Raw genomic sequence first — 27,497 nt, 5'->3', positions numbered from 1 at the left:
TTAGTCATGAGTGGTTAAAAGTAAAACAAAAATGGTCAGTCTTTTTGAGGATGAAAGGTCAAGGTCACAGTGACCTTTAGACTGAAAACTCCGTAGAATGATAATTATGTCTCCCCCAGGAGACATATTGTTTTTGCCCTGTCCGTCCCTCCGTCCGTATGTCACACTTCATTTCCGAGCAATAACTGGAGAACCATTTGACCTAGAACCTTCAAACTTCATAGGGTTGTAGGGCTGCTTGAGTAGACGACCCCTATTGTTTTTGGGGTCACTCCATCAAAGGTCAAGGTCACAGGGGCCTGAACATTGAAACCATTTCCGATCAATAACTAGAGAACCACTTGACCCAGAATGTTGAATCTTCATAGGATGACTGGTCATGAAGAGTAGATGACCCCTATTGATTTTGGGGTCACTCCGTCAAAGGTCAAGGTCACAGGGGCCTGAACATTGAAAACCATTTCCGATCAATAACTAGAGAACCACTTGACCCAGAATGTTAAAACTTCATAGGATGATTGGTCATGAAGAGTAGATGACCCCTATTGATTTTTGGGTCACTCCATCAAAGGTCAAAGTCACAGGGGCCTGAACATTGAAAACCATTTCCAATCAATAACTAGAGAACCACCTGACCCAGAATGTAAAACTTGATAGGATGATTGGTCATAAAGAGTAGACGACCCCTATTGTTTTTGGGGTCACTCCGTCAAAGGTCAAGGTCCCAGGGACCTGATCATTGAAAACCATTTCTGATCAATAACTAGAGAACCACTTGACCCAGAATGTTGAAACTTCATAGGATGATTGTACATGCAAAGAAGATGACCCCTATCGCTTTTGGGGTCACTCTATTAAAGGTCAAGGTCACAGGGGCCTGAACATTGAAAACCATTTCTGGTCAGTAACTTGAGAACCACTTGACCCAAAATGTTGAAACTTAATAGGATGATTGGTCATAAAGAGTAGATGACCCCTAACGATTTTGGGGTCACTCTGTGAAAGGTCAAGGTCACAGGGGCCCGAACATTGAAAACCGTTTCCAGTCAGTAACTTGAGAACCACTTGACCCAGAATGATGAAACTTCATAGGATGATTGATCATGCAGAGTAGATGAACCCTAACGATTTTAGGGTCACTCTGTAAAAGGTCAAGGCCACAGGGGCCTGAACATGGAAAACCATTTCCAATCAATTACTTGAGAACCTCTCGACCCAGAATGTTGAAACTTCATAGGATGATTGTTCCTGCAGAGTAAATGACCCATATTGTTTTTGGGGTCACTCCGTTAAAGGTCAAGGTCACAGGGGCCTGAACATTGATAACCAGATACGATCAATAACTTGAGAACCACTTGACCCAGAATGTTGAAACTTCATAGGATGATTGAACATGCAGAGTAGATGACCCCTATTGATTTTGGGGTCAGTCTAATAAAGGTCAAGGTCACAGTGGCCTGTTCATGTAAGATCATTTTTTGGAAATAACTTGAGAATCACTTGACCTACAATGTTGAAACTTAATAGGATGATTGGACATGCAGAGTAGATGACCCCTATTTATTTTGAGGTCACTTGATCAAAGGTCAAGGTCACAGGAGCCTGAACAGTGACTTGAGAACCACTAGGCCACGAGTGTTGAAATTAAGCGGGATGACTGGACATGCCAAGTAGATGATCCCTATTGCAGCCAACCATCAGTGTCTCTTTGACTTATGCTCCTGACCCCTATTGACTTCGTGCCTATAGGACTTTGCATTGGGGGAGACATGCGCTTTTTTACAAAAGCATTTTCTAGTTTCAGTTGCTATGGGGTCAGTTAACCAAGGTGCATGATCACAATGGAATTAAGAGTATAAACCTACTTTGATCAATAGCTGGAGAGTACTTAGATCAGTGGTCATCAATCTTGTCAAACTTGATAGGAAAGTTGTTGAATCCTTTTGTGTTGTATTTCACCAGGTTAACTTTTAACCTGCTGACGGCAATTGGTTTCGCCTTCAGTCTGATCATGGTCTGCACTGTTCCCTATTCAGTCAGTAAATTTTTAGTGAACCTTCCTTTGAATAATCGGTGGAACTGCCAAAAATGAATGATGGACCAATCCATTTTAGAAATGTAGCAGGGTAAAGGTTAAAGGTCAAGGTTAAAGTGACTCTGAAGCTGAAACAGTCACTTATAAATAGCTGGAGACCATTTTTGGCCTATAGTCTTCTAACGTCATAGCATGTAAGTTTATGGTCAGTAGATGACCCTTAAAGTTTTTTTTGGGTCAAAATTAAAGATCTTAGTGATCTTGAGTAACCTCAGGTTTCACGAAAATTGATCTCCCATAAATGTTAATGAGTTCACAGCATTGTCATATGATTCAGCAAGCTGTGTATAAAATAAAATCCACAACAGGTTCTTGAAATTGTCTTGGGAGTTTGGTTAATTTGTGTCCCAGTTAAATGTTGACTCTTTTTCTTTAGACGTTCAGTATATATACATATTTTTTTTTCATTTAAATATAAAATAGGTTTTGAAATATATTGCTAGCTTGTTGAAAGTATAAAAAGTTATATGTATATATGTATAGGTTTGGTATGCTGCTCACTATGCTGAAAGATGGAATAAGCCAATCCATGAAGCCACAGAACAAGATTTACACGGTACTCACAGAGTTATCTACAGCTCTTTTAAGGAGTTACCTCCCTTTCCTTAGAAAATAAGAAAATTCAAATATTTAGAAAAGAAGAAAAAATACAACTCATTAGATGTAATACTTAATACTCACCTGTAGTTCTAGAAAAATACCTGTAAAGGATGATTTTGATCTTTCATAGAAGTGTATTTCAACTAAGTTTGATTTTTTGCAAACATATTTTAGCAGAGACAGAAGAGATATGAAACATACAAGATGTCATTTGAGCCATGCCATGAGAAAACCTGGTCTGAATCCATGCTGGTCGCAAAGCCACCATGTTGGTTTTCTCATGGCGCGGCTCACATTACTGACACTTTGAATTCAGGGAATAGGGCCTACCAGTCTTAAATATAGCATTGTAAATATTGAAGTTGAATCAGAAAATAATTTTGAACAGTGTTTTGCTGTTTCAAAATAGATTTACTCTTATGTTTGTATTTTTATGTTGTAGCTATGGAACAGCTGTTGTGCAAGTTTCAGTGTTATGAGTGCCCTAAACGATTCAAGTCGGCATCAGGTTAGTAGCAGAAAGTAATTTTACTAACTTATCAAGTACTAAAGTTTGGTTCAGGTATTATTACTAACTTATCAAGTACTTAAAGTTTGGTTCAGGTATTATTACTTACTTATCAAGTACTTAAAGTTTGGTACAGGTGTTATTCCATGAAATAGGCACAGAACTTATTTCTAGGTCATATGGCAACTTTCTAGTATTAGTCTACAGTAACATACTTCTCATTTTACATGCTTAATACTGTTTTCTTAGATCCATGTTAACAATAACATTCTGCTCCTTTCACATGCATGACATTGTTTTCCCCTGAGGACATGCATGATAATGTTTTACCTATTCCTCATTAACAATACGTGCTACCCATTAACCATACATTACACGGCTTTCCCAGGGAACATCCATGACACCAATAAACCTATTACTCGTGAACAATACATGTTGCTCATTATACATGCATGACTGTATGATGACATTGTTCCCTCCAACCCCCCACCCCCTTGAGGACATGCATGACACTATTTTACACATTCCTCATTAACAATACATGCTGCTCATTAACCATTCTCAGAGGAAATCCATGACTGTCACAATTAAGCTATTACTCATGAACAATACATACTGCTAATTGCACATACACAATATTGTTTTCCCCGACAATAACATGATCAGCAGTCAGTTTCTCAGTTTTGTCATTCTGACAATTCATCTGACAACAAAAACTGTTGTGTTTTATATGCCATATTTCAGTGGTGTTAACTTTTATTTCAGGTTTACAGAAACACTTGATTACACACGATTCTGATCCATTAAAGAACAACATAAGTGAGGAGCCGAGCTCCAGCCAGCTGGAATCCCCACCACGCCAGAGGAAGCGCAAAGCATTTGCAACACAGGCAGGCATCAGGAAAAAACTCCTGGCAGCTAAGAAAAACAAAGTGAGAAATAGTTTTTTGTCACTAAACATAAATCTCTGAATTTAGGAAAAATGATGAGTGTATCAGTAAACTATGTTTGTTAGTAGTTCTTTAACTTGGTGTTTAAATATAATGTTGAAACAGTTATTATTATGTTTACTATTTAAGTGGGGCCGCCGTAGCAGAGTGGTAGAGCGTCCGCCTTGAGATCGAAGGGTCCTGGGTTGGATCCCGGCCACTGCCTTGGTGGTAGTGTCCTTAGGCAAGACACTTTAATTCCACATTGCCTCTCTCTCTCTCTCTCTCTGCTCTTAGAGGTTGGTTCCATCTGGAATGAGTCTCGAGAGCCATTAGTATAAGTTGTAAGAACTTGTTTGGCAATCATGAATAAATAAATTAGTATAAACTACTATTTATGTATCTTGTAGTTGGTATCTTTTTATTATATTAAAGTTTAGTTTTATAGTATTTCATTAATTTTGCTATTACTTTCACATACATTAAATATGATATTTATGATATTTGACAAACAACATATTGGAGTCTCTGTTTAACTTCAAATCTTGTTTGTATTATGAAAAATTATCACTTTTGATGAGTCATTTTATTCTTTACCCCTAATTCATGCTGAGAAGTTGGTAGTTTTCTTGTGAAGTACAGGTTAGTACTGGCAAAGAATCCAGGAACACTGGTTAGGTTAACTGGTTGTCATTTCATAATTTTTTTTTACATCATATGTTTAAGAGAATACACACAATAAAACACACAAGCATTTTTTAATCAGAAAATATAGAACATACCAGTTTGAGATTTGATCAAGGACAAAATAATGTTCGGCTGTGCCAGTTGTTTGTTTTAGCTAAATTGCAAAATAATTACAAAGTACATATTTATGTTGAATTTTCATTAATGGCGTAAGTGGTAATTTGTAAAATTGTTTTTTTCTCTGTAAACTCTTCTAGTGATATAATCATAAATCTGAACTTATTTCAGGAATCTGGTTCATCAGAGAATAGTGGGAGCTCTCCAGCACTGTTCCACTGGAAGAAACGCTCCACTAATATTTACCTGAACAAGTATGTATTACATTTTATTGAGATTTATTGGGTTTATATTGCTTAAGGTATTAGATCACTAATAGTAATGTTTACAAAATGTCCTTTGCTTGGTATATTCTGAAAGGTAACCGTGTTTTGCACTATTTTGCAACTTTTAAACAACTTTTACAGTGCCGTTTTTTATAAATTTTGTATAACTTATGGTATCTCCTCAAGCTCAAGTAGAGACAAATTTCAAAGTGATAGCCACTATCCAAAACGTTTGCAGAGACTCATTTTTGCCATTAATATTAATAAAGAAACATCAAACTATATGGTACAACAATTAATAAAAACAAAATTGAAAATGTCAAATACATTTTTTTCTATGGTGCCTCAAATAAACGGATTTAATGAGACAGAATTCATACATTCAAGATTGAAAAAAATAAGTTGATTGCTGTGATTTGTTTTGAATTTTGCTTACTCATTAAAAATAACCTTAGGGCAGACATAAACCTACTAAATTTTCTTTCACAATATATAGTCTAAGACTGAAAGCAAAATAGAGAACTTTCACCATGTTTAACTCAATATTTTTAAAGATGTGTAACTCTACCCCTTCTGTTTAAGTAGTAAATTCACTTTGAACACCAGGAAATAGAGTTGGTAAAAAGTTCCCTGAAAATTTGAGAATCAGTCTCATGTGGTGATAGACATTATTTTTAGCTTGACTATCTGAAGAATAGTCTAGCTATTCTACTCACCCTGGCGTCGGCGTACACCTTGGTTAAGCTCTTTCAGCAAGTACATGACAGCTAATGCATTTAAAGGCAAATTTATAGCTTGAAACTTATTTTATCTTTTTCTAGGTCAATTACCAACCTCACTGGGTCAATGTCCCATAACTCTGAATGATTCTGAGCAAATTATGCCCCCTTATTGGACTTAGAAAATTCTGGTTAAAGTTTTACATGCAAGTTACTATCTCCAAAACTAATGCAGATATTGAATTGAAACTTCACTGTGTCTCCGGGTTATAAAGTAGTTGATGTAGCAAGTCCATAACTCTGACTTCAATTTGCCAAATTATGCCCTTTTGGACTTAGAAAATTCTGGTTAAATTTTGCGTGCAAGTACATACAGCTAATACTAAGGCATATAATTGAAACTTATTTTTTTTTTCTAGATCAATTACCAACCTCACTGGGTCCATCCATAACTTGACATGTATTTTGAGCAAATTATGCCCCTTTTAGGACTTGAAAATCTGGTAAGTTTTGCGTGCATTAAGTTACTATCTCCAAAACTAATGCAGATATTGAATTGAAACTTCACATGTGCTTCGGTTATAAAATAGTTGATAGCAGCACTCCCATAACTCTGATATGCATTTTGTCAATTATCTCCCTTTTGAACTTAAAACTCTTTTGAATTTAACCTTTTGGGTAATTTTCCTGCTTCTGGACAATATTTCAAATAGTCGAGCTTGACTGTCTTACGGACAGCTCTTGTCTAAAATGTTTTGTTACTTCCTATTCGAACTCTAAGAGTACCAGAAATGCATGCGAGATTCCTGAGAAATCAGCACTCGCACATCACAGAATCAAATGTTTGTGAAGATTAGATTTAGAATGTGCGCTATGTCACTTGGCATTTAGCAACGGCACCCTGCTAAATTTACATATTCTTTCACATAGTGAAGAAGAAGAGATGGAAGACAGTGGGTTTGCTTCACAGTTTGAAAATGGCGGACTTCAGACAGGAACATCTTCTCAGGTCCAACAGATTGGCTGTCCTGGATGTTCCCGCCAGTTTTTAAGCAAGAGGGATTTGATAAACCACGTAGGTGAACACGGAGCTCCGAAGTCGTCCAACAACTACAGTCTGGATTATCATTCAGATATCATGGGTTCAGGTCCTAGTCGTAAACACAGATGTGGAGTTTGTTTTAAATCTTTTACAACCATTGATCGACTGGCGAAACATCATCAGTGTCATGGGGACGATGTAGAGAAGCCATTCCAGTGTACCGTCTGCTTCAAGCGATTCATGAATAATTCAGCCATGTCATGTCACATGAAGATTCATAGTACAGCTAAGTATTATCAGTGTCCTATATGTCATATAGGATTTGATCAGACGTCTGCAATGAGAGAACACAGTCTTATTCATGCAAACGCAAATGGTTCTTTCAATTGCCCTCACTGCGATAAGATTTTTAGTGAGTTCCTTGTTCTTAAGAAGCATATTAGAGGTTTCCATACAAACAGAACGTATCCTTGCACAATCTGTGAGAAGGTTTTCCCAAGAGCAGACAAGCTGCGCTTACATATGCTGCGTCATTCAACTATTCGGGACTTCATGTGCGATACATGTGGCCGCCAGTTCAAACGAAAAGATAAGCTTAAAGAACATATCAAAAGAATGCATTCTGCAGACAGGGAAGAGAAGGATCGCATTAAAGCATTAAAACCAAAGACAAATAAATTCATTCCAAAGGTTTCACCAACCGAGTATCACAGATTTATCTACAAATGCCACCTTTGTTTACTCGGATTCAAGCGGAGAGGGATGTTGGTGAATCATATTGCCAAAAGACATCCGGACTTGAAACCAGAATCAGTTCCGGAGCTTAATTTGCCCATTTTAAAGACACAGCGCGACTATTACTGCCAGTATTGTGATAAAGTATACAAATCAAGCTCTAAACGTAAAGCGCACATTCTTAAAAATCATCCTGGCTCAGATTTGCCACAAAGTGCTCGGAAGAAGTCAAATATCGATGAAATACCAGGCGTGCCGAACCCAACATACTCGCAGACAGTAGGCAGCATCACTACAATGCCCCACCAATGTGAACACTGTCATAAACAGTATGCTAGTAAAGCAAAACTTCTACAGCATCAGCGAAAACATCATCCCGAATTGGTGCCATTATATACTGATAGACTGAAGAGGGAAGCTTTACATCATTTACAACAAAATGTTGCCCAGCAGGCTAATGAAACAGCCACTTATGTTGTTGAAAAATGTGAGGATATACAAGACTCTCAAGCCGCTGATTTACTTACCCAAGCCATGAGTGAGCTGACACAGTCTGTAGAGTTTAGGCAGATATCTGGAGGTTCGGGCGCAGAACAGGCCTACCTTGCTACTAGGCTAGCTCAAGGGACACCTACCATGGTTCAAATCCAGACTTCAGGTGGACAAGGCACACAGACTATTGAGTTAACCCACCTGAGTCAGGCACTGCAACATTTTGCACCACCACAGGGACATCTTCCTATACAGGTCCAGGTGTCAGCTGGTGTTGCTAGCCAGATTTCACTCCCCCTTACAAGCCAGGCAGGCTCTGCTAGCTCAGGAACCCACATACTTACTGTTGATCCTGGTCAGACATCCGAGGAGGCTTCAACACAGAGTACCACCCAGGCACAGCAGGCGCTCAACTTCCCACCCATAAGCATTGTGTCAGGAGCTTATATACCAAAATCATGGACATACCCTTATAAATCACATTAAACTAAAGGCAGAAAATAGAGGCGTTGGGACATATCCCTATAAATCTCATTAAACTAAAGGCAGAAAATAGAGGCGTTGGGACATATCCCCTGTAAATCACATTAAACTAAAGGCAGAAAATAGAGGCGTTGAGACATATCCCTATAAATCACATTAAAATGACAACTGAGAATAGAGATACAGGGATATACACTTATAAATTGTATTACAGTAATAGCAGAGAATATAGATATGTAGGACTTGCCATAATAAATCACATAAGAATGACATCGGAGAATATAGATGTAGGGACATAGTCTCGTAAATTGCATTAAAATAACAGCAGAAAATAGAGGTGCTGGGACTGCACATTAGAATTATGGCAGAGAATAGAGACATAGGGTCATATCATTATAAAACACATTTAAGAAAAACGGCACAGGAAAAAGACACAGAACTGGAATATCAGAAGCTTGATATCTTTAATTAAATGAATTGATGTCGATGTACGAAACCATGAATTGAAATTCAATTATATGACACTAGATGAAGTCCACTTTCTAATGTACATGTTGATATTTTATGTCTTCGTTCTAAGAAGACCTGCTTAAAGGTTGTGAAGTGACTTAAACGATCTACAACTGGTTTGAAATAGTTTACTTGTGGAAGGATTGACTGCTAATTTTGTGTATAGTTTATAAATTTAAGCTAGACTAGATGGTTCATTTTCACAGTGCATCATAAGGTCATTCCTCTTCAACCTCTTGTTCATGTTAGAGAAGCTGTAACTTACTTGTGGGGGACATGTCAGTATTGTTAAGGAACCTTTGGAACACTAAAAGTAACTGACAGTCTTACATAATCAAGTTAGGTTTCTCAAATGGCGTAAATGCAGTTAACAAATGTAGCACTCTAGAGACTGATTCCATGAATTAAAATTTCTGTCAGCGGTTTAGAGGTATGTTTGAAAATTTGTATTTGATTAATTAGTATGTAAAGGTTTTCAATTGTTGGCATAAAAGATTTAAATGTACTTCACTTGGTGCTAGAGATAGCTTAGTTGTCACAGTGAGTTGAGTACTACATTATACTATCAGGCTCTATAAAGCTGAATTTGGGTTCAAGTCTCAGTATTCAAATGTCTTTGTTTAAGGTTATAAAATGGAGTATAGAGACCAGTCTAAAGATTCAAGCAGCTGATTAGTTGATTCTGAGCCCAGTCTTGAAATTGACCAATGGCAAGGCTGTATTTGTACCCCCCGACAACAAAGTTGTAAGGGGGGGTATACTGGTTTCAGGTTGTCTGTCTGTCTGGCCGTCTGTCCGTAGACGCAATCTTGTGCGCACCATCTCTCCTTATCCCCTTGACAGAATTTAATGAAGCTTCACACAAGTGATCAGTATCAACAGTAGTTGTGCATGGGGCATGTTAGGTTCTTTTAGAAAAAAAATTTGCAGAGTTATGGGACTTTGTTTTTTTGTTATTATACTATATACATAGACACAATCTTGTGCACACCATCTCTCCTCATCCCCTTGACACAATTTAATGAAACTTCACACAAGTGATCAGTACCAACAGTAGTTGTGCATGGGGCATGTTAGGTTCTTTTAGAAAAAAATTTGCAGAGTTATTGGACTTTGTTTTTTTTGTTACTATACTATATACATAGACACAATCTTGTGCACACCATCTCTCCTCATCCCCTTGACACAATTTAATGAAACTTCACACAAGTGATCAGTACCAACAGTAGTTGTGCATGGGGCATGTAAGGTTCTTTTAGAAAAAAAAAATGCAGAGTTATGGGACTTTGTTTTTTTGTTACTATACTATATACATAGACATAATAATCTTGACACAATTTAATGAAACTTCACACAAGTGATCAGTAACAACAGTAGTTGTGCATGGGGCATGTTAGGTTCTTTTAGAAAAAAAGTTTGCAGAGTTATGGGACTTTGTTTTTTTTTTGTTACTATACTTAATATACATAGACACAATCTTGTGCGCACCATCTCTCCTCATCCCCTTGACACAATTTAATGAAACTTACACAAGTGATCAGTAACAACAGTAGTTGTGCATGGGGCATGTTAGGTTCTTCTAGAAAAAAAATTGCAGAGTTATGGGACTTTGTTTTTTTGTTACTATACTATATACATAGACACAATCTTGTGCGCACCATCTCTCCTCATCCCCTTGACGCAATTTAATGAAACTTCACACAAGTGATCAGTACCAACAGTAGTTTGCATGGGGCATGTTAGGTTCTTTCAGTGACAAAAATTGCTGAGTTATGGGACTTTGTTTCTTGTTAACATACTATGTACATACAGTCTGCATATGCAGTCTTGTGCGTGCCTAATCTACCAAACCCTTGCACACAATTTAATGAAACTTCACACAAGTGATCAGTACCAACCCTAGTTGTGCATGGTGCATGTTACATTCTTTTAGATAAATATTCTGCATAGTTATGGGACTTTGTTTTTTGTTACTATACTGTATACATACAGTCTATACACATACAGTCCACATAATTATGCAATCTTGTGTGCGTCAAATTGCAATGTACTGTGTCAGTGCATGCGGGGGGTACATTCATCACCTTTAGTGATAGCTCTAGTTTGAGACTGGTTTGAAACACATTTTGATAATTTTGAACAAAGTACATGTATGATTATGCTGTTAAAGAAGATTTTCTCTGAAAAGTTGTATTATAGTTTGATAGTGTGCAATGAAATGTTACCTGTTGTAGATTGTTAATCATAATTGAGCCGCGCCATGAGAAAACCAACAGTGTGCGTTTGCAACCAGCGTGGATCCAGACCAGCTGCGCATCCGCAGTCTGGATCCATGCTGTTCGCTTTCAAAGCCTATCGCAGTTCGAGAAACCATTAGAGAACAACATGGATCCTGACCAGACTGCGCGGATGCACAGGCTGGTCTGGATCTATGCTGATCGCAAACGCACTATGTTGGTTTTCTCCTGGTGCGGCTCAATTATAATGTGTTTATTATTACAGTTATCTATTTATGGTGTGTTGTTGATGTGTTTTTGAATTTGTTTGAATTCCGTCATGTAGATATGCCACTTTAATGTCATTTTTTAATTAGTTTGTTAAGCTTATGTTATTAAAGTAGACTGGGTTTGTATAGAAGGTAGGTATTGTGAAGGCAGTACAAGAAAATCAGGTTACAGTTCAGTATTAATGGCAGACTAGCACTAAAAATAGGACAAAACACAGCAAATTCCTGTCAAGGGTATTTGACATTTAGTTGCACAGTAAGAATTTCACACTTTGTAGAAGAAAAGCCTGTATTAGTCACTTGCATTACAAGTATAAATAAAATCAATATAGACGACAGTCCGTAAGGGGGTAGGATAAAAATGGGCATTGTCTAAAGCATTTTCTGCAGGTATTTTTGAAACAAATTTTTTTCAAAAGGACTTTGGCTATTCATTGAAATTTGATTTTGAGGCAATTTACAAAAAAGATAGAATACAATATTGTGATGATACTGGGTTGCAGATATTTAATTTTTAAAAAAGACCGTGATAAAAGATAACAGCGAATTTATGGTAAAGTGGAATGTTGCCTCACTCAATGGAATTTTGTTAATATTTTAGGGTTTTCAGTCAGACTTGTATTGAATTTTTGGAATTTAGAAAGTAGAATGGATGTTCATGTGTCAAAAATTTTAAGATTTTGAAGTAATTTAAAGCAAAGTGAATTGGTGAGGTCCTGACAGTCTTTATCTTTAAAACTACACTTTGAACAAAAGTTATAATTGAACTAGATATAAGAACATCAATAGCACGATGCACAAAAATTAAAATCTGTTGTCACTAATGTATGATAGAAATCATAATGAAAAATAAAAAAAATAAATTCCTGCCAAGCAGTGTTATGAAAGATATTTCTGATGTTTTTTGGTTACATTGTTTTGCAGCATTTTTATAGTTTACCCCATGAATAAAAATACTGTACTTTTGTCATTAGTTTTGATAGTACTAAGTTGCAGGTGGATGTTGCTGTCTTGCATGCTTTAGTGAAGTATATGTCATAACCTTGCGTGAATATTCAGTTGCTGATACCATCTGTTAAAAAGAACTATTTTATTAAATGTAATAGTTACATTTCACATTGCTTGTTGTTTCTTTAGATTTGCTACATGTAGGAAAACAAGTTTAATTTTTAGCTCATCTGATTTTTTGAAAAAAAATGAGGAGTTATTGTCATCACTTGAGCGGTTGTCGGCGTCGGCGTTGCCTGGTTAAGTTTTATGTTTAGGTCAGCTTTTCTCCTAAACTATCAAAGCTATTGCTTTGAAACTTGGAATACTTGTTCACCATCATAAGCTGACCCAGTACAGCAAGAAACATAACTCCATCTTGCTTTTTGCAAGATTTATGGCCCCTTTTGTACTTAGAAAATATCAGATTTCTTGGTTAAGTTTTATGTTTAGGTCAACTTTTCTCCCAAACTATCAAAGCTATTGCTTTGAAACTTGGAATACTTGTTCACCATCATAAGCAGACCCTGTACATCAAGAAACATAACTCCATCTTGCTTTTTGCAAGATTTATTGCCCCTTTTGGACTTAGAAAATCAGTTTTCTTGGTTAAGTTTTATGTTTAGGTCAGCTTTTATCCTAAACTATCAAAGCTATTGCTTTAAAACTTGCAACACTTGTTCACCATCATAAGTTGACCCTGTACAGCAAGAAACATAACTCCATCATGCTTTTTGCAAGATTTATGGCCCCTTTTGGACTTAGAAAATATCAGATTTCTTGGTTAAGTTTTATGTTTAGGTCAACTTTTTCTCTTAAACTATCAAAGCTATTGCTTTGAAACTTGCAACACTAGTTGACCATCATAAGCTGACCCTGTACAGCAAGCAACATAACTCCATCCTGCTTTTTGCAATAATTATTGCCCCTTTTGGACTTAGAAAATCATTTTCTTGGTTGAGTATTATGTTTAAGTCAACTTTTCTCATAAACTATCAAAGCTATTGCTTTAAAACTTGCAACAGTTTTTCACCATCATAAGTGGACACTAAACATCAAGAAACATAACTCTATCCTGCTTTTTGCAAGAATGATGGCCCTTTTTAGACTTAGAAAATCATGGGTAGGACAGTATTTCTATTACACAAAAAAAATCAGATGAGCGTCAGCACCTGCAAGGCGGTGCTCTTGTTATATTTATATTTAATATTCTCTCCCTGCTCCCAGCCCCCCAACCCAAAACTGCCATAGAATTGATACGTGGTGTTTGAACTACCTGTCTATTTATCTATCTGTCTTGTGTAATAGACTGCTACAGATTCCATCTAATTTAAATGATATGTAGAATATATGATGCACATATCGTCACACTTTTATGTCCGTTTTTTTTTTCTTTTGGTAATTTTACAAAAATGAGCTTTTAAAACTTTGTAAAAGGCTAAACACAAATGACACTTGAAAATAAAAACAATTTGATTGGCTATAAAAATAAGAGCCGTTATGATACCCTTGTGTCTGTTGTAAACTGCTCTTAGAGCCAACAGTTTTGTCCAGTCTTAATGAAACTTACAGTATTTGTCTGTATGTCAAGTTTGGAACTGGATTATCTAAAGGCAAAAGCTAGATTACTATGCCAAAGCATAGAAAAATCCTTGGCACTTCAGATGCCACATCTTTTCTTTGAACTTAGTTAAACTTATCCAAAATATATACTTAGTCAAAATATATGTCTCTATCATTTGAAATTGGATTACCTGAGGTTAAAAACAAGGACATTGGGTAAAATCATAGAAAAACCTTGTTTGTACTTTTCTATTTGATTTTCATAAAATTTTGTCAGAATGTTTGTTGCTATAAGTCTAGGTCAATTTTAAAACTGGAATACATTTATTGGGCCACTGGGTCAGATCATGAAATAACTTGATAGTACTCTTAGGCAAATTTGGTCAGAACATTTGTTCCTATGAAATCTAGGCCAGGCTGGAAACTGGGTTGGCTAAGGTAAGAAATTACATCACAAGCTAAAACTCATCAACATCCTTGGATAAACCTTCCTCAGATTTGTTCCAGTGGTTTTGCCTGTTTGAATGCTTAAAGACAGAAAAAGACCTTTAAACAACGTGGTGGTCTAGTGATAAGGTGTCGGCCACTCAATCTAGGGGTCCTGGGTTTGAGCTCCGCTGGGGTCACGACAATGACTTGTACCTGTACGACACCAGTACTGGTTTTTCAAGGAAGTGGACTCAAGAGTGGTTTCTAAACCAAACTTTTTCCAAGGATCCCTTAATTAGCGGATGTGATTCAGTGTTTAGTTTGTAAAACTCAGTTGAGCACTCTAAGGCTAGCATGGCCCTCTTCATAATACTATTCCATCAACCTTAATGTCATAAAATATTCTTGTTTACTAATGTAATGAAGACAAATTTGGCTTTCATTTCTAACAATTTTAGCTAGCCTCAAGGGTGAGCTAATGTGATCACCCTTTGTCCATCCAACATCTATGAACAGTTTTACTAAGGCATTCGAGACCTTTTTCAAGTAGTCCACATGAACCGTGGTCAGAATGTCTTTCAAGTCCTAAAACGACTTACTGTGATCAAAGTCTAGGCTACTGGATCAACTGGAACATTGTTAAAAATCTCAAGGCAGCTCTTTCTACTCAATCCAAGTTATGAAACCTAGCCAGTCTTTGGTTATTGTGGTGAAAAACTAGGTCATAAGGTCAATTTTAAATAAAAGTTAGTCCATATTTCTTACCTTATCTAAATGAACACTAGTCAGAATGAACATGAAATTTTACTGATGGGTGTCGACAAATCATGAATAAATTGTCAATGAAAGCCCCCAAAAGAAGCTAAATGTAGTAGAATAGCCACTCGGAGCTAACAGTAATTTTCTAATTAGACAATGTTGTTAAAAAAATTTTGGGGCATATTTGTCAAAATAATTACTTGAATTATGCTATTGCTCAGTCGAAAAAAAGTTTGTGATCTTTTGCAAAAATCCGACCGATTCCCATCACTACTTTTGTCTACCGCTTATTGGTCCAACTCTGGCCCATGCATAGAGTATTTTATCAGCATTTAGAGGCCCACAGAGTTCTTTATTATCACTATAAGTTAGAAGAATTTATTTTACCATTAATGTAAGATATGACCAACTTAACATTTTTTACCAAAATTTTATTCAGTGAAGTCAATTCAATCAATAGTAGACATGTTGAACACAGTAACACTCAGGTGAGCTATACAAGGCTTTATTGAAATTACAGGAGAATTGTAGCATTTTCCCTTGCAATCTGCTGTCATTTATTTGATGATGTGGTAAGCTGGTATGCAACGTTTATAGGAACATTTTTATTTAACCAGGATTTCATCTGAACCTAACGGCATTTGTTTTTATAATTATATGTTCTCCGCGGGCTTTTATGGCAGTTGCACAAGAAGTAAAGTTTTGATATTTGAGGTATGAAAGCTATGCAGGAATCCTATACATCGTTGAAAGTTGATCTGTAAATTTTGAAATTAGAAACTTTAGCTAAGTCTGTAGTAACCAATATTTACAGCATGTGTGAATATTTATTTCTGGGTATGCTGGTGGTGAGGTTAAAGTACTATTATTGAGCAAAACATACTGTAAAATCATTGAATTTCGTGGGCATGAAATTTCGTGGTTTTGGTCAAAACGTCAATTTCGTGAGGATATGAATTTGTGGATTTCAACTTTTGAACATAAAATTAATGGGAAATTTTACTTGTGCATTGGGATTAAATTTCGTGGATTGACTCAACCACGAAAATTAGTCCCCCACGAATATTTATGATTTCACAGTACAACATAGAAATTTATTATCTAAGGTCAAGAATAGACAGCAACACAGAAAATAGTTTGGTGACTTTATTCCAATATCAAACCAGAAAGCAGTGATCAATGCATATAAATGTTTTCTAGGTGAAATCAAAATTATACATGTAGTTCAAATTAACAAATTTAGTGTAATACCATCTACTTGAAAAAGTGTCTATATATATTCGGACTCAAACTGTATTGTTTGCTCTAAAATCTAACAATTATAGGGGGAAAAAAAGAGTTTCAAGAAATTTTCGTGTATAGAACAAAGGAAAACCATAAAGACTAATTATCTCGACAATACTAATAGGTAATCACTATTATGATTTTAGCTGAGATCCAAAGATTCTAATTAGATTGGAAACAAGACAAAAAAGAGCCTAGCACCCCCTTGATATGTATCCAAAAGCATGCTTTGTGCTGCAGACAGACAGATGCACACATACATAAGCTACAGGAGTAAGCTAGACAAAAAATGAAGATGGATAGAAGTGTTTAATGAAAACATTTTACATCTGCACATGCCTGTTATCTGAGAATGCAAGCCGTCTGTTTCAGTAACTTTAGGTTTCAAACAAAATGAGCCGCGCCATAAGAAAACCAACATAGTGGGTTTGCGACCAGCATGGATCCAGACCAGCCTGCGCATCCGCGCAGTCTGGTCAGGATCCATGCTGTTCGCTTTCAGAGCTTATAGCAATTAGAGAAACTGTTAGCGAACAGCATGGATCCTGACCAGACTGCGCGGATGTGCAGGCTGGTCTGGATCCATGCTGGTCGCAAACCCACTATGTTGGTTTTCTAATGGCGCGGCTCAAATGCCTATATTTGTAAAAAGCAAATGTACTGATTAATGATATTATGCAATTTTGAATTTAAAATGAAATTCAAAAATTTGTACATAGGCTTTTTCAATTTAAATTTTTAAAAAAATCAATATGTCATACTCAATTCACATGGAACCTGCAAAACGAGATGTATATCTAAGTTAATTCAAGGATGCGCATTCAGTAATATATCAAAATTATTCTGTTATATTGGTATGGTATGAAAACTGCTGTTCATGGTATATATGCAAAATCACTACACTCGGCTGATTAAAATTATTCCTTCATTATCCATTTAACTTAGGTCACTTGGTTATGAAATATTCCATTCCAAGCAAGAGAAATAAAAATTTAATGATGACATGATTGTGGTTATCTAATTTCAGTCTGATACCAGTAAGCCTAACAAAAAATTCACTCTGGAAAGGTATTAATATTTATGGAAACAATTCAACAGAATTAATGTATTACCATGGGCTAGACCAAAACTTAGGGGGAAAAAATTATCACCATTAAACTTGCATCTATTCAAGACACAGTGAAGTACATCATATTTCTTAATATTTACATCTGAAAAGAAATGTACGATAACATGAATTATTTACAAATGAATCGAAAGCACCTTTATAGCTAGGTTAATTACACTCACTCCATTCAAAACCATTCATTTTATTTGCATACCTATATACAACATTATATATACTAAAAGCTAGGTGATTGCTGCTAGCAGTAAAAAAGGTGACTACCGTATTTTGGTGTGTATAGGTTGCGGTAATGTATAGTCCGCATCTAATTTTTTCTCTGGAAATGGTCGGAAAACTTAAGTTCTAGCGTATTAGTCGCAGTTAAATTTCGGATTTATTCCCCAGCAATATTTAGTATTTACCGGCAAAAAAGTTATGGCGGCGGCCATATTGATGCCGTGGACTGAATTATTATCAGAACCTGATTGGTGGAAATCGGACAGTGTTACTTTCGATCCCAACCATTTCGTACAAACAGTAGTATCGGTAACAGCCTACATCAAAGAAAAGCGGCTTTTTGACACTAATTGGCAGCAGACGATTTGCGTTTACATTCTGTAATTCTGCAAGTTTAAGTGTGAATTGTTTGCACAGCAATTATAACACCTTTCCGTGTCATGTAATTAACCGCGTTCTTTTGATTCTGAGTAAAAAGATTAACAAAATATCTCTTTTTGGATTTTTTTCTTTTGTTTAAAAATCAAAAGTAAAAAATTATCTTTAACGTTTTTTAATACGCTAAGAATTAGTATAAACAATGTTTGGAATGGAGAACGGATCTGTCCAGATTTTATCCAACCCAGAGTACATGTCAATGGCGTCCAGTAAAGTGAAAGTAGAAACAATCGTAATTCAAACCGCAAAAACATCTTTGAATTAAAGTCATTCGTAATTTTAATAGTCTGTATGGGTAATTTACGATATATTTTATTGAAAGTAACTGCTATTGGTTGAAAAGCCGCCGATATTGATATTTTTTTATCATTTTGTTCGTAACAGATGCACGTAATTTTGCGAGAGCTACGGTCAGAAAATTGGCCCGAAAAAAACTCTGCTGGCAATGTTCTGTCGTATAGGTTGCAGGATCTTTTTCAGGCAGCAAAATGGGTAGAAAAAGTGCGACCTATACGCACCAAAATACGGTAGGACGGTGGAAAAAATGAACCAGGTTAACTGTTCTTCATTACCAGTTTCTTAAATTATGCTTAAAATAAAATTACTGTGATTTAAAGACACAAAATAAATTTCCATATTTTCTAAATATAAGAGAAAGCAAGCCTCGAGGAAATCCGCATGAATATTCGTAACTTTTGCGTAAAAAGAATACTGCTGTAAGAAAGGATTATTTCAACTGGATCTATAAGATCCTTTGGAATCAAACGCATACAAGCAGAACTATGGCAGACTTGGTTCTATCAAGTCTGTTCACAGGAGGTAATGAAAAGTGCAACCTAAGCTTTTAGCAGAACTCATCATACTGGAATATTGAATGGACTCTATCCAGACAATAATAACAACAATAAACCCAATCCAAGCAAAACTTTACAACAGCTACCACACACACTTAAAGATTGCTGATGTCACGTAAAAATCAAATTAACAACTGTAGACAGATAACAGAAACTCAAACACCACCATTCATATGACATGCTACATGTACATAATGATATATAGAGGACTATGACTGATAGTAAACCACACTTGAAAATAGCATATATATACATGATGAACATACATGAAGAGAAAATTGATACAGTCAGAAATTTAAACACATACAAACTCTGGTAAATTTGCACTTCCGTGAATTTTGTGAAATTCAAGTTAATTGGTAAAAGTCCAGTGTCAAAATGACTAGTTTTATCCGATACGAAAATTGACCAATACTAATTTTACAAAAATGAGCTTCCAAGAGTTTGTAAAACAGTAAGTGATGCTTGTGCTAATTTTACAAAAATGAGATTTTAAAAGTTTGTAAACAGTAAGGACACTTTACACTTACATAAAATGGCAACAATACGATCAGTCTGCCTATAAAATATCATGAAGTTGCTATAATCTAAACACTGAGATTCAAAAAAACAAACTTGTGTAATAGAGGAAACTAAAAAACATCTATATAAAATCGAGATTTCTGGGGAAAATGTTTTATAGTCTATACATGGACATTTAAAAACTAAATTGCGTAAAAAGAGAAAATAAAAGACATAAATGAGTCAAAAATCAGAGATTCAAGAAGAAAACCAAGTAAAAGCCAAAATTAAAAGACAAAAAAGTTGAGATACTACAAGAAAATGCAAGCTGAAAGATCCGTAGACCATTTATCAAAATACGACTAAGTGTATAAATATTAAAGCTCTGGCAATTCCAACAATTGGAGTTTAAACTTCCTCATTCACCAGCACACATTTCACTTAACACTGTAAAGCTGTCTCTATATATAAAATAAAAACATTTTTTGCATATACAGACAAAATCCTCTTTTAATTTAACTTTCAAATTACATACAGGACAACATCTTTCAACTCCTGTAAAAAAAGACATTTTTTTATTTTTAAATTTCTGCAATCAGGACTCACAAAGAACAATTCTGATAAAAGTATGAGAGATTCACATTAAAAAGTTAAATATCACTCAACATGAAATACCCTTCCTTCTATATTCAAAGGAAAAGTAATGATAAAATACTCTACAGACATTGAAACAGTTTTGAAATTATACCAAGAATTCTTATATCCATTAGAAAGGATTTTGTCTGCATTAACAAAATGAAGTTGTTTAAGAAAATAAATTCACAAATAAGCATGAAGCCATGCCAATAATTTATTATTTTTTTAATTTATCAATTATTTTTTTAAAGCATTATCAACAAAATAAAGCTAAACCCTAATCCTAGCAGCAAACTAATTAAAACTAAGAATATTAAGATTATTTACAAAGAAGCACTGATATTTTGATATTTTCATAGCACTTTTTTTTTTTTCATTTATAAATTCTAAAGCTGTATTCACAAGCTAACCGTAACATCTTCATATTTGAAACACTGACTAAAAATACACAACATAAAAACAGGAGACACTGCAAGTTAACAATATCTGCACAAATATTTACAAACTGTACACTGAGGTAATGGTATTTTGTACAAATGCTGTTGTAGTAATAAATACTGTAGTAAGTAAAACATTTTTTTTTTCCTCAAAATGCTGAAGTGTGTAATACTTTGGCGGTAAGGATATGTTAACATTGGAGCTGTAATAATTTTGGCTTCAAGAAAAAAAAAAGCCTTGATATATCTTTTTTTTCATCAAACAGACATATTTACACTCTGTGATACACCATATCTGATTTTCACTTACGGGACATGCAGAGCATGTAGTATCTTACATTACTAACACATGGAATGAAGTAAATGTGTGTGTTTTTTCAGAATGTGTACAACCTTTAGGTGAGAAACATTGGTCTTATTTAACAATGTGATTGTTTCTGAAATGAAAATTGTTGGTCTGCTGCTCCAGTTGACTAGAATCTCTCAGCTGACAAACTACCTGAAATATTTTACTGAAGTTTTAAAATGCTGTAACTCTTCTTTTTTTAAAACATTTTTTTCAAGTTAAGAAAGTTCCAAATTAACACTTTGAATTCTTATTTATATTACCTCCCTCCCCGTCCCCCTGCCCATTTGTATTTTTACAACAGAAAAAGGGACCAGATATAAATTCTAATGTCTGTTAATATCTTTTAAAGTCCAAAACAATTTTCAATATACAAAATGTTAATTTCCCAATCAGTAAAAAAATGTACACTTTGCCACTATCTGCTTATTTATGGCCGGACAATTTATTGTGATGGCATACAATTCAAATATGCACCCCACTCCTGAATTTTGCAATGCCACCAGTTGAGCTATTAAGAATCAATATGAGCCGTGCCATCGGAAAACCAACATAGTGGGTATGCGACCAGCATGGATCCAGACCAGCCTGCGCATCCGCGCAGTCTGGTCAGGATCCATGCTGTTCGCTAACAGTTTCTCTAATTCCAGTAGGCTTTGAAAGCGAACAGCATGGATCCTGACCAGACTGCGTGGATGCACAGGCTGGTCTGGATCCTTGCTGGTCGCATACCCACTATGTTGGTTTTCTCATGGCACGGCTCAATTATGGTATTTCAATAAAACGTTTGCAACATTAAGATGATAAAACACTTTAGAGCACAAGATTTTCATAAAACAGCACTTTCTCTAACATCTTTTTATTTGCTGAATGAATAAATTACAACAGTATTACTGGTACTGAATGCTGAAGTGGTTCGAACGAAATCATAAAACCCTGAGAACTGTACATAAAGCTTTACACAGCACAATACTGCACAGTAAACAGCATATTTCAAACAAAATGTAACATAGTTTTTACAAAAGAAGTGTTGCCCTATCAACTTATTGCTATTTACCTGCAGTAAAATATAGGAATAAACTGAAAGAAGTAAAAAACAAAATAACCCCAAATGTAAAGGCAAAAATGTTTCCTCCATTTGAAATACATTTTCAATAAAAATATGTAATTCTTTTCACTGTACAGTGAAACACCGCTCGCTCGAGGTCGCAAGGGGATGAGCAAAATGCTCGAGTTATCCATGGTTTCGAGCGACCCAAACATTGACCAACATACGAAGAAAATTGAAGTTTGTTTTACCAATTGTCATCGAGACCATTTGCAGAGGAAACGGTGATGCGTAGTAATAACACACTCGTGACATTTTCACAAAAACAAATCGGGCGGGACCACATGAATTGCTCGAGCGAGCCCGGGTGCTCGAGCGAGCAGTGTTTCACTGTATATTAAAATTTTAAAAAATGTTCACAGAAAACTAAAAACATTTTTTTTTTTAAACTGAGTAAAAATCCATAACTCAATAAATTAATATTAAAAGTAACAAAATACTTGAATTCTTTTCAATTACAAAAACTGAAAAGAAATATTCACTGGAACTTACTGTCTTGGCTAATTTATATAAAATACTATGTGTACTGTTGCAGTAAACACAACAAAAATTTTACCATTAACATAGCTGAGTCAATAAATTTAAGCCAAGCACAAGACAGAATCATAACACTCTACAAACAAGAGAATTTAGTATTTCAGACATAACTATTATGAATAGTTCTTCCATAATATACTAGCTTTTAATTTATTTACTAACAAACAATAGTAAAAGTACACTTTCAAAATTTTTACTTAAATCATGAGGCAACCCCCATTAGGCTAATTGTAATTGTTTTACTAGGGGGGTATTGTGACTGTTCACAATGTTCATGTCTGCCAACCATGCTTGGTTGTCTTAAACAACAATAAGGCGAAGATACTGTTGTAAAAACTACACTTATATCAAAAGCTCTGCAAAAAATTACACCACAATTGTTTATTCCAAGCAAAACTAATATAATCAAAGCTTTATGGTGCTTTGAACGTGAAATGTCACTTTCAAAATTATGAAATGTAGATCTAAAAACTTTAGAGAAAGACAAAAGAACTGTAGAATTTTATTCTGTACTTGTCTGAACACGAGTGTCTTTTCCAAAGGCAACGAGGCAGTCTTCCAAACCAACTTGCCTATTTAGCCAATTCCCAAGATTTTTACTTTAATCCATATGGGTGTACAGAAACCTTACCAACAAGTTAACTTATTGTGTTATGCATGCAGTCACTATCCACTGACAGCATAACACAAATTACTCAGACACACCAAATGTAATTTAGTCTTAATTGGAAAGACAACATATTCAATGAAAGGCATTATGTAGCCAGAAAATATGGAAGGCAAACTATTTACTTGAGATGCCAACAGTGGCAAAGGGGAGAGTGCAAGAGGGAAACCCCTCTTGCTTGAAAGGTATACTGAGCCTTCTTCAAGATGCTATTTGTTTTAATTAATCATTCTGGTCTGTAGATCTACATTTCATATCAAGAATCAGCAATGTTCTTATAAAATGGATGAATCATGTACCAAGAATTATGTAAAAGGGAAGTATCTGTGCAAATCCTTCACTGGGTGAACATAAAATCTACTACATATTTTCATGTATAACAAGATCACACATAAATATGACCAGAAAAATTTAAACTAGATTAATATACATGTATATTTCGTCAGTAACAAACAAATGATGTAGATATGACTGGCTTAATATAAATGTTAATACTGTTAATTATTCAAAATCAAAACAATCTTAAAATGTATAGGTCATAAAAAGCAGTGAATCAGCTAAAAGGTTATGCAATGATCTTTTTTTTTTAAAATTTTACTTAAAAGCGTAACAGTTGTCTTTGGTTTATCAAAGCAGACTAGCATCATGTCATATGTAAACAGATTTGAAGATGAATGTAAACATTTTTACTTGTAATCTATCAAATCAACATTAAAAGTTTGAGCATTTTCATAATCATATAGTCATGTTTCTCTTTCCCCTCGCTGAATAACAAAAAAAACTTCAAAAATTCTTACTTCCATCAACTGTATGTTAAGTAATTATGGAAAACTGTCTAGCTAATGTATCCTGGGTTTCTTTCCAAGATATGCCAGGTCCTGCAATAACTGATAACCCTTCTACTTTATTTACACTGGTAGGGAGACAAAAATATCACATACAGTCTAACCTGTACTAACGGTCACCTCCGATCAGCGGTCACCTCCATTCAGCGGCCATTTTATGATGCCCCCGACGGATTTTCCTCTATTTTATCACTTTATTCAGTGGCCACCTGCCGTCCGCTTTTTGGAAAACCCAAAAAGAAATGGGCCTAAAGGCTAAACTGGTCAGAAGTCTGAATACATATACTGGCTGCACCTCCGATCAGCGGTCACCTGGCTTAAGGGGCCAAATTGTCTGCTTCCCTTGGCTGGCTGCTTAAGACAGGTTAGACTGTATATTCAAATATAGCTCACCACAAATAACTGGTCATTTTTCTACCTATGTTATACTGATTTAGTTCTGAACAATTGGACAGTTAAAGCAGCTGACCAGCCATATGTAGATTCCCAAACAGTTCTTTATACAATGCTTTGAGCCAAACTGTCACTTTTGCTTCACCAAGGACAACACTAGAGTGTTATGCTGATCCTCCAGCAAAGAGACTCCCATACACTTATCAAGAAACAATTTCATCAAAAATGGGAATAATCCTTAAACTGGCTTGTTTTCAATTATATTACTCAAATTTATGGTTCTTGCCCATATCCAGTTTATCTATGAATATTTATACTGACTGCATATATAAACCTATGATGGTGTTTTACAATAGAATTGTTCCATAATTTCATAAAGATAACTTTTTTTTCCCCCATTTCACCTGAACCCTTCTGTCTTAATTGGGATTCCGAAAGAATTAAACTCTTTGCCTATACTTTTTCATTTCATATAAACAATCATAACATAGTTCACAGATAAATATCGAGTTCTGCACCAAAATCACAAACAAACATGATTCATTTGTCAATTAATAAGGAAAAATTTTCTTCACCTTAAGTACCTTTTACATATTAACCTTAACCATTTCTACCTTATCATTGTGTTTCCATAGATTTCTCAATATAGAAAGATGCTTAACATTTGACAAAAATGAAGACCACATATTAAACATTTTCTGCACCATTTTGCGGCGACACTTCTTTCATGCCGATGGCGCTGAAACCTACACCAGTCAAGGGTGCACTACTCTCCAGAGCCTCAGCAGACAATGTATCCAAGGCCCTTCTTTCAGCAAGGTGCTCTTTCTTGGCAGGACCCCAGTCTGGGGGAGTCTTGCTCAAAAACTTCACACTCTGTAAATATATAAACATTTATCAATAACATTAAATGGAAGTTATAGGTCATGTATAATATACTACGACATTTAATAACTTACAAAGATTTTTTTTCCAGGTATTTTCTAGTTGCAAAGCCCAGCAACACATTTGTCTATATCTAAAATTAGAAATGTGCCCACCAGGCAAGGTGCCCTTAAAAACTACCACCTGTACATGGAAACAAGAGCACCGCCTTGCGGGTGCTGACGCTCATCTGATTTTTTTTGTATAATAGAAATATTGTCCTACCCACGATTTTCTAAGTCTAAAAAGGGCCATCATTCTTGCAAAAAGCAGGATAGAGTTATGTTTCTTCATGTTCAGTGTCCACTTATGATGGTGAAAAACTGTTGCAAGTTTTAAAGCAATAGCTTTGATAGTTTATGAGAAAAGTTGACTTAAACATAATACTCAACCAAGAAAATGATTTTCTAAGTCCAAAAGGGGCAATAATTATTGCAAAAAGCAGGATGGAGTTATGTTGCTTTCTGTACAGGGTCAGCTTATGATGGTGAACAAGTGTTGCAAGTTTCAAAGCAATAGCTTTGATAGTTTAAGAGAAAAAGTTGACCTAAACATAAAACTTAACCAAGAAATCTGATATTTTCTAAGTCCAAAAGGGGCCATAAATCTTGAAAAAAGCAAGATGGAGTTATGTTTCTTGCTGTACATGGTCAGCTTATGATGGTGAACAAGTGTTGCAAGTTTTAAAGCAATAGCTTTGATAGTTTAGGATAAAAGCTGACCTAAACATAAAACTTAACCAAGAAAACTAATTTTCTAAGTCCAAAAGGGGCAATAATTCTTGCAAAAAGCAAGATGGAGTTATGTTTCTTGATGTACAGGGTCTGCTTATGGTGGTGAACAAGTATTCCAAGTTTCAAAGCAATAGCTTTGATAGTTTAGGAGAAAAGATGACCTAAACATAAAACTTAACCAAGAAATCTGATATTTTCTAAGTCCAAAAGGGGCAATAATTCTTGCAAAAAGCATGATGGAGTTATGTTTCTTGCTATACAGGGTCAGCTCATGATGGTGAACAAGTATTCCAAGTTTCAAAGCAATAGCTTTGATAGTTTAAGAGAAAAGCTGACCTAAACATAAAACTTAACCAGGCAACGCCGACGCAGACGCCGACGCCGACAACCGCTCAAGTGATGACAATAACTCATCATTTTTTTTTTCAAAAAATCAGATGAGCTAAAAATAGTTATCTATATTGATCATAATAAATTCTGTTTATCAAATTTGAACAAATAAATACAACAGAGTCAGTTCATACAGTTAGGTAATGATTTTTTCTCATCTAAATATTTACAGAGATCAAGAATTATGTCTGACAGCCTGAAATGAATGATTAAATTTCATGACTTCTGGTAAAAAGGGTGTAAATTTTACAATAGATAAAGAAAGAAATTTTTTTTTTTCGATCTGGTTAAGGCTGGCTTTTTCAAGAACTGTTTATAACAGGAATATTTAATGAGAATGATATAACTAGATGAATGTCCATACAGGCACTGGTGCCCCCAGTCCTGTCACTGTATGCATTTTTGACTAAGTCAAGGGCCACAACTCTGGCCAGGCTGTGTGAAATCCAAACTGAAACACCAGGTGCACAAGTTCACATGCTGAATAACAATCCTGTGATGTTTGATTATTCTAGGTTAAATATTTTTTGAGATATGCGCAACAAAATTTGGACAGACAGATGAATGTACAAGTGTCTCCCCTATCCCCAACCCAAAGTGTTTTTTTCTTTTTTTGGGGGGGGGCACAAACATA

At 35.3% G+C, this 27,497-nt stretch overlaps 2 protein-coding genes across 2 annotated transcripts in view; one reads left to right on the top strand and one right to left on the bottom strand.

The window, feature by feature from the left end:
* LOC123559487 (PR domain zinc finger protein 10-like) overlaps positions 1–10,513 on the top strand; it is a 30,619-nt gene extending 20,106 nt beyond the window's left edge. Inside the window, exons 15-20 of the mRNA XM_053516853.1 lie at positions 2,579–2,651; positions 3,138–3,203; positions 3,969–4,135; positions 5,108–5,194; positions 5,809–5,816; positions 6,774–10,513. Coding sequence (XP_053372828.1) covers positions 2,579–2,651; positions 3,138–3,203; positions 3,969–4,135; positions 5,108–5,194; positions 5,809–5,816; positions 6,774–8,676 — 2,304 coding nt within the window. The 3' untranslated portion in view covers positions 8,677–10,513. The remainder of the gene's footprint in view (positions 1–2,578; positions 2,652–3,137; positions 3,204–3,968; positions 4,136–5,107; positions 5,195–5,808; positions 5,817–6,773) is intronic.
* A 6,045-nt stretch (positions 10,514–16,558) lies between these two features.
* The window catches only part of LOC123559489 (sodium- and chloride-dependent glycine transporter 2-like), an 80,930-nt gene continuing 69,991 nt past the window's right edge, over positions 16,559–27,497 (bottom strand). The window contains exon 14 of the mRNA XM_053552614.1: positions 16,559–25,691. Within this exon, the coding sequence (XP_053408589.1) occupies positions 25,503–25,691 (189 nt within the window). The 3' untranslated portion in view covers positions 16,559–25,502. The remainder of the gene's footprint in view (positions 25,692–27,497) is intronic.

The sequence above is a fragment of the Mercenaria mercenaria genome, chromosome 10, assembly GCF_021730395.1.
Source record: "Mercenaria mercenaria strain notata chromosome 10, MADL_Memer_1, whole genome shotgun sequence".
NCBI lineage: Eukaryota > Metazoa > Mollusca > Bivalvia > Venerida > Veneridae > Mercenaria > Mercenaria mercenaria.
The sequence above is the reverse complement of the archived record's forward strand: the minus strand, read 5'-3'. Positions and strand labels throughout refer to the sequence as shown.